The sequence below is a fragment of the Larus michahellis genome, chromosome 4, assembly GCF_964199755.1.
Source record: "Larus michahellis chromosome 4, bLarMic1.1, whole genome shotgun sequence".
NCBI lineage: Eukaryota > Metazoa > Chordata > Aves > Charadriiformes > Laridae > Larus > Larus michahellis.
In genome coordinates, this window is record NC_133899.1 from 20,822,208 (window position 1) to 20,835,402 (window position 13,195).

The window sequence follows — 13,195 nt, forward strand, 5'->3', positions numbered from 1 at the left end:
ACCCAATTTAAAGTTTTTTCTGTCTTGCTAACGAGGGACCTGCCACAGTTCCATTTCAGGTGAGTAACAGGCTGGCTATTGAGGTTATTAAAGCTGGCAGAGGCAGAAAGTCACACACCTCACAAATTCACACAGCAGAAAGGCAGGTTTATAAAACAGAAACCTTCACAATTTTACTATTACAGTCAGGGAAAACAGAAGTGGAATAAGACCTTATTCTACTTGCAGGCTATTTTTTTTTCTTCCTGACACATTTTAACTAGCACATGCTGCTTAATGAAGCCCTTAGTGAGGACAGCAAAAACCATTATTGGGCTTCATGTACAAAAGGGCTGTTATCTCTTGGTCATCTTTGTATCCCACTCCATTCACACTGAAGCTCCCCACGTTCCAAGTGCTTCCTCCAAGAACACAAATGAATTGTTATATCCAGAAGAGAAATATTGCTCATTTTAAGGGAAGCGTCTGGAGATGTACAGAATGGGAAAAGGAAGGGGAAGAGCAAAGCATCCTGCTCTTCCTATTCCACCGCTGGGCATGGGCCTGACCAGACGTGAACAGAGACGTGATCTGTTTCTGTTCTTTGTGCCACTTGAGAGCACTTTCCTTCAAGGAGGAAAAAGAAAAGCACACAGATAATTCTCTACGGCAGCACCATGCTGGAGTCTCACTTCATTTGCCTGACAGTATTAGTTCTGGCATGAAATGTAAGGAAGGGCTGCCACCAACCTGACCTGGGACAGAACAAAATGCACTTATCTGTCTATGCAGCTTCTAATTGTGGGGTTGGGGTTTTTTTTGCCTGTTTTTATGCCAAATTACCTGGGTGACAGTTTCAGTATCCTCCTGATCAGTACTGTGCCGTTCCACAGAACTATTCAGTGCAGGTCTAATGCTATCTGCACGCTGCAATGCAAACATCATGGGTTTAATACAGTGTGTGAAATGGCAAAACAAAAACAAGTTCTTTGAACACATTCAAACCCTGCCCTCTGCAACGTCATGTGTTATGTTCAATTTAGAAACAGATAAGTTAGCAATAAACAGAATGCACTGTGTTGAAAGAGAATTCTCTCTGCTTCCTCACACGCAGACTCCAGATAACAGTACTATCTGATGTGCACAGAACCAGAATTCAATATTCTTATTAACAGAAACACTGTCCCCAGACTGCTTTACTGAAATCTGCTATCACTAATTAAGAACAAGGCATCATTTTGCCGACTACTTTCTTTGCAGAAAACCTTCCTAAGTGGTACAATTGAATTATCTGTCAGCAGAGAAATCAACTGGAAATGTTCTAAAGGCTCTGCACAACAGCAACCGAGAAGAGCTGCTTTAACTGAACAAATATTTGTCTCTAGTCTAGCTAGGACATTTTCAATATATTTTTCGTACATGACTGAATATACTGCATTGACAGAGATTTAAACAAAGAAAAAAACAAACCGCAAGGATTTTTTACTAGAATTTAGCACTATATAACGTGTTTGAGACTCCATATGCAAGCACTTCATGCAATCTGCAGTCCAATCACATCAACTGGGGGCAAGCTATAAGGCATGGGTAATAGACTCTGACTACCCTTCATAAAGAAAATACCCTGTGTTACAAATAGATAATGCTAAAGCAGACCTGAGACCCATCCCAAGAAATTAAAAGGCCGTCTTCTAAGGGCCACAGCAAGGAACAGATGTGCATACCTCAATCACACACCACTGTGAGACATTCCAATCAAATCAGATGTTGCAACATGGAGATATAAGGTAGCCTAGACTGCCAAAACTGGTTTGGTGCTTCCGACTGCAACACCTTGTGTGGTAAGGAAGTAAGTTATTCTAGGGGCATGGCTTTATGACTTACCTGTGTGGGGAAAGGTACCTGGATGCGCCCTTCTAGGATGTTGTCAGTGGTGATCTCTACAGAGCGAGTTAGCTGCAGATCCTGTAGAACTAAATGATAAGGGACCTGAGGGAACATCTCCTGAATCTGATGGGCCTGGAGAAAACGAGGTTTCTACAGTCAGTATCAGCAGTAAATAAAAGCTAGCTGGCACGTATCTCAACAGAAAGAGATTAAAAAAATGAACAGCTTAGAGATGCTGTTTACGATATGATAACCCACGCACAGAAAGACAAACAAGAGCAAGAAAACCCATGCTGGCATTGACTTCCAGGGCAATATTTTGACTCCACTGAAGCCAACAGCAGAAGTGCAACTCCTATAGAGACACCATGTGGTCCTGAAAATTTATGTTCCTGAACAGTGCTTGTAGGTGCACAAAGGCTTCAAAAGTTCCCCAACCCACAGGGTTTTTTTTTTTGGTTTTATGACAGCCTTTTTAATGAAGATCTATACAAAATTCAGATGAGTCACTGAAAGTTAGATCAACACCGAAAAAACAATGTATCATATTTCCTTGTCCCAGACAGGTTCTAAAATGGTACTGGTAAAGACAAGAGGAATAAGTTTTAATAACCTTCTCTCTCCAGCCACCCTGCCTACAAACCAGTTTAATGGGGTCTGAAAGCTCAAGTAAATCAGACTGAGTTGGCAGGGAACTGTTATTATCAAATTTCAAGTTACTTAAATAATATCAAAATTAAATAGACAAAAGTAAGAGAGCACACAAATAATATGCTTTTAGAGGCCAACAGCTACACTTCATTACATATTGAAATCTATATTTTAACTAACGCTGAAAGTTACAGGGGGATGGGTTGGGCAAGGAAAACAACAAGAAGAAAAGAAGGATGTAAGGAGTTTTGAGAGCAAAGCAAAAACTATACACCAGCCGACAGCGAGTTCAAACCCAAGCAACTACAGCAAACCTAACTCTCCTTTGTACTACCTTGTGACCAAAACAACTGATTTAGCATTTCAGCCTCTGCGCTTTCCCTCAAAACACTTCCCTAGGCTTTTATTCAGTAACACAAAGGAGAATTTCACTTATTTTCTATTAAAAATGTGTAATGCGCTAATAGTTTGCTAACCTGGGCTTTTCCATTAAAGCGGGCATTTTAATCTAAGTTGCTACTCTGCTTTTAATAATACCCAATGGTAAAAAATCATTACTCATCCTTAACAAAAGCCCATTTGTGTCACTGTGTCCAGTAAAAGAAGAACTAAACTACCCTTAGATGGAGAGTTCCTGAATATTTAACTAGTAATTAATCTGCCAACACCTTACTGCTCCCCGCCCGTCTTGCCTCAAACCCCTGAAAAATTGTGGCCTTATCCTGTTGAGACTTAAACAGTAGTGAAGGTGATAGGAGAGATCTCCCCTTCAGAAAATTCTGTCACTTTCATGAGATACCTCACCAAACATTTATTAACATGCTAGAGCACACAGTCACTTTAAGAACTCAAAGCAAACAGCACTTCTCAAACTACATGAACAGCTAGACTGTGTGTTTCGTGAGGCCGTATCCTTCTCTTTTTGTACTACATCAGAGTGTTTAGGTAAGAAGTCAACAAACCTGGGATTTCATCCTGAACACCCCCATCACCACCATGAATCCGCAAGTGTTAACTGTGCTACTCAGCCCCATCTCGCACTGACAAGACACTCAAACAGAAGGAGCTATCTTGGAGCTTAGCGCTATTAAAAATAAATAGTAAAAAAATCAAAAGCTATAGAAAGGATTGGATCAGTTACCACTTGACTAACAGCTAAATTCTTTTGGTTACAGACTCACACCCTTTGCTACTGCAAGTCGTGAGTGAAGGTAAGTACTGAAAAAAAGCTAAAGAAACTGCACTAAGCAAGCTGAGAAAAAGTCTGCCTACCTATGCAGAAAGCATGTGCAATTTTTCTCCCTCATTTACCTGCCTCCGAACCTGTTCTTTTACGTTTGCGCATTTGAACCAACATATAGCCCTAACTTCACTAAAATAAACCTTTTCTCTCTCAAAAAATAGCTTTCCTGTGGCACCTAAACACTGTTTTGACTTCCTTCCCCTTTATGTTCTCCATCTACACATACCTCCCCCCGACAATGCAAATAATAGGAAGGCTGGGATGCGAACTATTAAAGCAGTCTTACCATAGCATTCAGCTGGGAGTTGCTGGCTTGCGTGATACCCAGGATGTTTGTAGTATGCATCACTTCTACCGAAAAACTGGGCAGCCAGCTGGCAATTCGAGAGCCTAAGAATAAGAAATCACCAAGAAAGTCAAGCAAGAATATGAGGCTCTCAGCAGGCAAAGTGCTTCTACATGCACTTAACACAAGTCTTCATATTTCCACAAGGTACATCGGGGGAGTTCTGCAGCGCAATCCATCCCTAAGGTCTCCCAAACACGGAGATGGCTGGAGTAAATCAGTAAGAGCCGACACTGTCTTCAAACATGCTGTCATAGTGGCTTAACAATCTTAGGGCCAGAAGAAGACCAAGAAAACAACACATCCTGGTTTTCTTGTTTTAATGTTCCCATTAAAAGGAAAATTAAAATAATCTGGAGCCAAATTCAGTTCTGGAATACATGAAGAACTCCAGCAATTTTACTAAAAACAGGACAGCTTCTAAACTGGTCCCAAAATGGGTCAAATTATACATGGCTGGCATCACTGAGAAAATATTACTATAAAGGGACAGAGAGTAACAGAACAAAGCGACTGCTGCTGCAATTGTGTGCTTCGGCTCGGAGTAGGGCAAATGGCTGGCTCCCTCTTCCTTCTGTGTTTCCATTTAAATAAACACAGGGTTTGCTCTATGCCACTTCTCCTTCCAGCTCTACAGTAATTTTGTGGGTCTCCAATCCACAGGAGAGCACTGGGGAGGACAGCTATCAAAAAACAGAGTGGTGTTCTACACATAAATGTCCTTTGGAGACCTAAAGCACCCCAAAAGTAGGAGCCATGCAAGAAACTATCACCCAGTCTCAGGGTACCTAGAAATGTCTGACCCTTCTCTGACCATTATTCTCCTCCCACAATCTCCAAAGATTGCAAAACCAGCACCAACAAAGAACGGGTCACTACGTAAGTTTGCAGCATCTCAGCTATATCACAGGAGCTCCACAAGGACAAAGCCCAAAGCTGGGTATTTGCACTAGTGAAACCTTCTGAGAAGCAACAACAACAAAAAACTTTCAAAATATTGGGCAACTGTGGAAGACAAGCACACACTAACTATAAACTATAAAATTTTGGAAGATAAGCAATGGAAATGGTCTCTTTCAGAACAAGTTTACCTGCACACACAGAACTACCATGGTCTGAAATCACTTCTGCTTTGTGTGTAGTTATAACACACCACTGAAGTCACTGGAACCAGTATGTAAAACCGTTCTGGTTACATGATGCCATCTAAGGATAAGTTTCTGCGGACTTCTGCACCTGACCAAGCATTGTGAGTTTCTTGGAAATGGAGTGGCAAATGGACTTTTGACAACCTCACATTAGCTAGGAATAGCAGAAAGATCAACTTTTAGACTGTATTTAGACCACCACAGAGGTTTTTTCCCTCTTCAACTGTCACTGATTAACCCACCGCCCAGTAGCAAAACAAGACATGTGAATTTCCCGTTTTGTTGGTCAACATGGCACACAATGAATAAAGGCCAGCATTAAAGCTGCTAAGGACAACAAATCAAGGCAAAGGGGGCAATTATACAAAATCTTTCAAGAAATCTCTGTAGCTCTGGACAACCTCAGAGACACTTATCTGAACTCTTGCAACAGAACTGTAAGAAACACACGTGTTTGACAAACTCCAGTTTAAGTTTCCACTGAAGCATGGACAGAATTCCCTTCTACAGGAGGCTGTTCCCTTCATTTAGTTGGGGAACAGCATCAGCTCTCAAACGCGCGTAGCTCACCGTCGAAGTGGAAGAAGTGATTGTGCTGGTTCAAGCGTGGTCTGCCTTCTGCTACCGCCACGGGGACCAGGTTCTCATCCAGATTTTCCCTTTGGTGATCCTCCCTCACGTGATGGCTGTCAGTGATATTAAGAGACATTCTGCAGGTAGGGCAAGATGTATCTTGTTCCAGCCAGGACCGCAGGCACGAGCTGACAGGAAAACAGTAATGTTATGGTGAGCTTGCAGCATTTTTCCAAGACATCGGTATCAGGAGTACATCAAGCAGCTGTAGCATATTCTGTACAGAACATCGACAAATGCCCAAGGACTGCTCAGAGATAATTTCTGAGGAACGCTTGATGAGCTCCTGATGACTCTGGCACCGGGCTCTTCTTTCTTTCAGCTGAAAATACTCAAGTCTTCACTTTTTATAAGCAAGCATGCAGATTTATCACCAACTTAAAACATTCTCCAAGTTTGTTGTCCCTCTAGCTCAGAACAAGCAAGTTTTGGCTGGAAGGGGAAACAAAGCATTTCTCTTCTCTCACCATCCCCAACTGAAAAAGGACAAAACCCAACTGGAGAAATATTTAATATATACTGACACATTTTCATAGCAGTCCTGTCAGCGTGAAGTGGCAATGGCACCTCCAAAGTTTTTCGAGTATCTTTTCAAAAATATCAATACCCAAATCACCACCAAGGTGAGTACCACTCTGGAAACTCTCCAAACATTTATTAATGCTAACCAGTGCTGTGCCATTACAACGTTTACTTAATTCTGAACAGTTGCTGCCTTGCAGAAAGTGAAAGTGTTTGAAATGCAGGTTTAAACACTCAAGAGCTCTCCCTGCTTTTTGACTCAGACTGGTATGACCCAATTGTGTTATTTGTTGGCATGTTAAACCTAATTTTCAGTATGGAAGAACTGAATTTCACAGAACTGAACACATCTCAATATTGTAACACGTACTTCACGCTTGCAGGGTGACAGTTTTTTTCCTGCAGAAGCTCTCAAAACACTTTAGAAAGGTAGAGAAATACAAAAAGGTCAAATAAACCTGTTTCCCAAATTGTGCATTCACAAATGGAGCAAAGGCACGGATTACAGGTTTGGGCAACAGAGCAAGAAGAAAGCCCTAACTGCGGGACCAGAGCAAAGTCAAGGATACAAGCCCTCTGCGCAATTCCTGAAGCGTACAGATGTATTGCCAAAGCGGTTTTCATCATATTTAAATGGAGGGTTAAGCAGAGTTTAGAAATCAGTGATGGGTTTTCCAGAAACAACCAAAGCACTACAGTGAAAATCTACCATCTTCCACCACCTTGGTCATCAGCAGAGCCGGCACGTCAGCACTGCCGATGCTGGACAACTTCATCTCCATCACTACAGCAAAACCAGCCCGCACACACCAAACTCCAGCCTCCACTAGAGCTGTACTCAAAAGGTCACTTGTGAAACACCGGGAGTGAGACAAGCTACCACCACGCTACAGCTCCTCACCAGCCCGACCACTGAGGTGCTGGGGCAGACATGAAGCCCTCAGCCTGCATCAGCAGCAAGCCAGCCGTGGTTATACCCATTCTGTACCGTGCAGGCAGAAGGGCTCGGTCACCTACAGCACCTCAGTAGAAGGATGACTAACAACAGGTCAAGGTCAGCAACATTTCAGAGCAACAATCTTTTGAAATTGACTGCTTCCTAGAAGACAAAGGACAGAGTTTCCACAGAGGCTAAGAGATTCAGACAGCTATTTCCATTAAAATTCCTTAATATTTAGGCACAGAGTTGATCTCAGCGTTGTGAACCTTCCCTGCCATCTTCTCTTCTCGTCCAAATAAATGGCTATGAAACAATTCCCGTGTGATTGAGAATGGACGCAATGTTTAGCCTGTTGGCAAAATCACCAGGCTTTTACGAGAAGAGAAACCTTTTTTAGGTTGTAATTAGGGTTATTAATTACATCCGGTTTTATACGCAAGCGTTAAGTTATGCGCTGTAACATATTCCCTCCCCAAATGCACCAAGGAGGAAAGTGTAACTTAGTTTCAGAAAAAAATCCAAAAGGATCCTTTTAGACACAGAGAAAACAACTTTCTGAAGAGAAGACCCTGGGGTTCTCAAGTGCTCAGTAGGTGATTAAATATTCATACGATTCAGTAGCACTGGAAGAGGAGTTTCTGCTATGGAGGCACATTATCTCATTAGAGACTTCTTGGAACACAGATAAATATTTATGGCGAGGTTTGTCATAAATGACAACAAATTAGCAAACAGATTATAACCTCTGGTTTGACAGTTACCAGAAAAGCAAAAATCTATTTGCAGAAAGTAACTTGCTCATATTACACCACAGGGACGATTTAACTGACCATGCATGTTAAACCCATGGCACTTCAGAAACACCCGATTCAATCCCCATCTCTCCTTTCATTCTTAAGCACAAGCATGAAAATACAAGCACTGCTACAAAAGAGGCAAGAAAAGGCGCATCTAGCTCAGCACACCATCCCCACAAGCATCCGCTACTATTCACTACCGAGTGTAAGAAACAGTATATAGAGCGATCCTCTGGTCAAGAGCCTCCCAGTTCCAACTACCAGCTGCTTAGGGACCTCTTCAGCTAATTTGATTAATCTCTTTTATAGCCCTGATGGACTCATCCCCCCATGAAATCATATAATCAGACCTGACCTCCACAACTGTCCTGGGGGACCCATCACCATACAAGGATGCACTACTTAAAAATATTCCTCATTTTCTCTTTAAAGCTGGTATCTGAAAGGTACTTAAGGATCTAACTCTAATTTTAATTCCTCTCCTGGAAATCAACACACCCTCAAGGAAGAGGTGATGCATAGGATAAAGTAAGGGGCAAAAGAGTGTGCTTTAGCAAGCAGTTACACAGCAAGGCAGGGTACAGACTTGCAGTTGAGATACCATAACTCAACACTATCTACCTGTTAGCTGACAAGACGCATACTCTCAGTTTGGGGGGGGGGGGAAAGAATGCAGCAGGTGAAACAACTCCCAACATCAAAATGACCGGAGTGAACCTGACTTGTACTTTGTTATTACTGTCAGACCAAGATGGCCCAGGCAGCAAGATATTATCTGTCATCCTGCTGTAACTTTCAGACGTGCCTATATGTATATCCCTTCCTTTCTACAGTCAGGTGCACCCAACGTACTTGTGGAAGAGATGGCCGCAAGGGAGTTTCCGTGCGGATTGCATGGAGTCCCAGCAAATGGCACAGTCGTCATTATTGACTGCTAGCTCCTCTGGCGTTGCAACCGCAAACCTACAAGGAAGAAAAAGGAAGAGACAGAAATAACGATTGCACCAGCTCAGCGTGACCTCCTGTCTAGAGAATCCGCGCTGAGAAAACCTTATCCTCCATGTTAACTCTTCCTTGGGAGAGGAGTGCCAGCAGGTTTGCTATTTTTTTTCTATTACTGGAACTCATTCCACAAAGGAAGACACACAAACACACACGTATCTCCCATATACCTTCTTGCAGGCACATTTTTTTTTTTGCACATCTCTGCATCCATCCTAGGTTCAAAATGCTTTGACTGAGTATCTTCCAAGAAGTATGATCATTAGGTTGAGAACCTCAAATTATAGCATGTATGGATTTGGCTTACGTCATTTTTCTAAATGAGCTTTAATAGCTGTACCCATTAAGATGTCTTCTTGGGATCATAAGCATTTATGGTCTGACTAATTTCGGCCTCAGATTTTGCCAACCCTCATTTGTCTTTGATTTCATTTTTTTTTCTTTTTTTAAACTAGAGCCGTACAAGCAGCTACTACACAGTACCCAAACACGGACAATATAGAGACAAGTGGTATAACAACATCTCACAGTACTGCTGGTGCGGAATATACCTGAAAAGGCAGGGAGCTCGCTGCCATTGGCAGCTTCAGGAGGAAGTTAGAGTGGCTCTTCCAGAACAATCATAACGACAAAACCACATCAAGTTGCTCAGACAAGAAGTCTGAGACACTTGCAACTCAAACAGCTTTGTGAGCAGCTTAAAGGGGTTTAGCGGCTACATCTTACTGAAAAGAAACAACGCATTGTGGATGAACTTCATTATGCAGCTCTTAACCTGATATTACAGACATTAAATGACTTTTCACAACGAAAACCTCAGGAATTTCTAGAGAAGTTAGTCTTCTCCATCTGGACAATAGCAGCAAGTATCAGAGGTAGTCAAACCCACTTAAGTCCACAATGAAAATGGTAGTGATGCGCAGAAAGAGTAAAACTGCCTGTTGCTCTTAAAATTAGTAAGGATGTAGCTGAGTTATGAAAACAGTGGATCAGAGATGCAGTAGGATCTGGCACAATCCTAGGTTTTAACAGGCCTCATGATTTCTCTATGTTGCCTCAGTGCAGGGGATGGAATAAAGTAATCCCAAGGCACTCTCGGCTCAACTACAAGTAGAGAGTGTTTAAAGTTGGCTTCAGGTTTAATAAATACATACTTAAAGCTGAGCAGGTTTTAATGAATATTTTGCTTTCATTTCAGGCAGTAAATGAATAGTATGGCCTAATGAAATTTAAGAGCATTTACTTCTATCACAGCCAAAGCCAATATTTGTCAACTGAAACAGGCAGAGCTTATGCACCCCAGCACCTCAGGTAGTATACAAGAGAATACAGGAGAAAAAATACCGGACAGAGTAGTTCACTTGTTGCCAGTAATATGCTACCAGTAATACTGCTTTTATAGAAGTCAATCCTACATATCTATTAAACCTGAAAAGCGTGTCCCTCTTTAACAAATAAAATGGGTAAAAACATACCCTAAGCGTACAGACTTTAAAAGCTTGATTTGCAAGATGGCATCTCTCCAGCTTACACCATGCCATCGTGTGTCAAAGGAACGCAAAAAGAATCTCAACTTCTTCATCAGGGTCCTCTCTCCAAGATCCACATCAAGATCCCAGAGCAAGGAAGAGGCTCACCTTGCTTCCATGTTTCCAACCACACGCAAGTAGTTCTTGTGCCGCCGAATTCTTCGTTGAACCTCATGAAACAGGTACCGCAGCTGCATAAAAATCACCAGGCTCGCCATTGACAACCAGATATTGCCAAATAGCTTTGGAAAAAAACAGAGTGGTGATTAGAAACAAACACCACGGGAACCAAGAGGCAGCCACAGTAAATTGCATCAGGTCTTAAGAGAAAAAAAAATAATCAAGAAACCAGCACTGAAGAATTTTCCTTTTGTTGAGCCCATTCAGACTAACCACAAGCGCTCACAGATATCGCTACTCGTTACATCTTCAGATACAACTTAAGCAGCACAGTATTTATAAGGATAAACTGTATCCGGTCCTGTTCAGTTTAATGTCCCCTGCCAGTTAAAATAATTCAGTCTGATATTACTCAGTTACAGAGCTAATTAAACACCTATTAAACAAATAATTACACAGTAGTTAATACTCCGTAACAAAGTTATTTGTGAGGACTCCAATTACACAGCAGGAAAGAATGCCAGAACCCCCCACACTACATTTTCCTCTTTATTTAAAGAACTTCTCTGTAATACTTGGTTCATGATATCAGCAAAGCAAAAAAATACATAAAATACATATACCAAGCGCCTTTTATTTTAAGGCCAGTCTATTTGCTCAATATTATGTTCAGTATTTCATACCAGCATATGAATATGATGCATCAAATCCAGTGAAAGCAAGGTTAGCTCCATGACAAAATCCGTGTAGTAGACGTAAGTGCCTTTGCTCTCCCACGTTCCTTCATGGTTGAGATCCCAGAGATGAATTACGTATCTGCAAGAGCAGGGAAATTAACATTATTCTATCCTTTTTGTTAAATAGCATCTCTAGCATTCAAACTACTTTATCCGTTTTTCAAACAACTTCTGGATATGGATTCTTTGCCCTTCCTAAGCTCAGTGCCCACACTCTGCGCTTTCATGGGGGACTTTTTTTTCTTGTTTCTGGTTTCAAACAGCAACTTTTTAAAAAGACAAAAGGCAATCAATGCTTAGCCACGCTGGCATGACAGATACCACCAGCTGACAAAGAAGATTGCTAAAAACTCCTGCATGTACCAAAAGCCAATCTTGGGATTACAGTAACTATGGACCGACGTTTTTCAGCACATGAGGTGTTTCTCAGGTGAGGCACTACAGCTTGGTGACAGACCTGGAATGCCAATAGTGACCTGGACAAAAAGGTTCTGTGCTACACATCATGTCCTACATACGCATATACATGTGCATTACAGCTGCACGTGCACATTACTTTGTCAAAGCAAAAGTTCTAGAGGTAAAGATCTTAAAAGAAACACAGTAGGATGACATTAAGTAGCATATATCAACACTCATACGGCAGCACCAATCCATTTTAATCCATGCCTCAAACTATTAGCACCCACTAAAGCTATCTATGCACTACAGAATTCATGCTTAAAAATAGTACAGGCTAAGGTTAAGCACCTTTGTCCATCTCCAAACATGCATCTGCACTGCAATAAGGTAACTACATATAGCTCTTAAATCAACACGCTATATGCGCTACCTCCTCGAACAACCACCCTGCAAAACGTAAGGTACTCACCGTAAAATCACATGAGCTGTTCTGACTGTCACAAGCAGAGACTGCGGAAGACAGGAGGGAAAAAACAAAAGGTACGTTAACAACATTCTGGCAGGGAGAGTGGTACTGAGGCAGGAGCTAAAGGGCTGTAATACAAAATGCATTTACTGCAGCTTAACAAGTTCCTGTGAACCAACAGTCACTATAGATGACCGTGGGCACAATATACCTGTGACAAACATGAAGCTCATATATAAATACAGAAGAAATTGTTCTCAAGCACACAATGCTCTTGGAGCAGTCACTAGCATCACTGTTGTTTAAGTCTCGCTTTTTCCCCCACTACATAGGATGTACCACCTTTTTCTGTTCTTATCACTTAATAGCATGAGTGATACCATGGAAGCACTTTCAAATATTTTTTCCCCTTTGCTGAGAAGTGGACACTGCAAAAGTAACTTCTCTCTTTAATCATACCTCTCTAGGCTAAGTACAGAGAAAAAAAAGAGTGTATCAGAAAGCATAAGCAGATCAGAAGTACAAAGACAAGTCACTAGAAAGGCCTGGTTCCAGAACACCTAACCACATGTCCATGGCCTCTTGTCATCTAAGAAACGTGGTCCCATCACCTCTCTCTAACCTGTCAGGCCCAAAGAGCCCTGTCCCTTTGTTGTATCCTCCCAGCGAAAGAAAACCGGACAGGAGGAACCCCCTCCAGAGACTGTCCCCTCGTTAGCAGAGGCCAAGTGATACTGAGATGCAGGGGATTTACAATGAGCAACTGAAACCATTTCTGTAAAACTGGTCTGAT

The 13,195-nt window shown here is 41.8% G+C and overlaps 1 protein-coding gene across 4 annotated transcripts in view; it reads right to left on the reverse strand.

The window, feature by feature from the left end:
• The window catches only part of AMFR (autocrine motility factor receptor), a 31,193-nt gene that overhangs the window by 7,863 nt on the left and 10,135 nt on the right, over positions 1 to 13,195 (reverse strand). For 2 of the 4 annotated variants that reach the window (XM_074583241.1, XM_074583239.1), the window contains exons 5-12: positions 12,406 to 12,446; positions 11,481 to 11,613; positions 10,786 to 10,919; positions 8,999 to 9,109; positions 5,825 to 6,015; positions 4,047 to 4,150; positions 1,864 to 1,998; positions 823 to 906 (exon numbers count right to left, since the gene is read on the reverse strand). In XM_074583241.1, the coding sequence (XP_074439342.1) occupies positions 823 to 906; positions 1,864 to 1,998; positions 4,047 to 4,150; positions 5,825 to 6,015; positions 8,999 to 9,109; positions 10,786 to 10,919; positions 11,481 to 11,613; positions 12,406 to 12,446 (933 nt within the window). The remainder of the gene's footprint in view (positions 1 to 822; positions 907 to 1,863; positions 1,999 to 4,046; positions 4,151 to 5,824; positions 6,016 to 8,998; positions 9,110 to 10,785; positions 10,920 to 11,480; positions 11,614 to 12,405; positions 12,447 to 13,195) is intronic. The other 2 variants (XM_074583242.1, XM_074583240.1) reach the window with 1 other exon arrangement.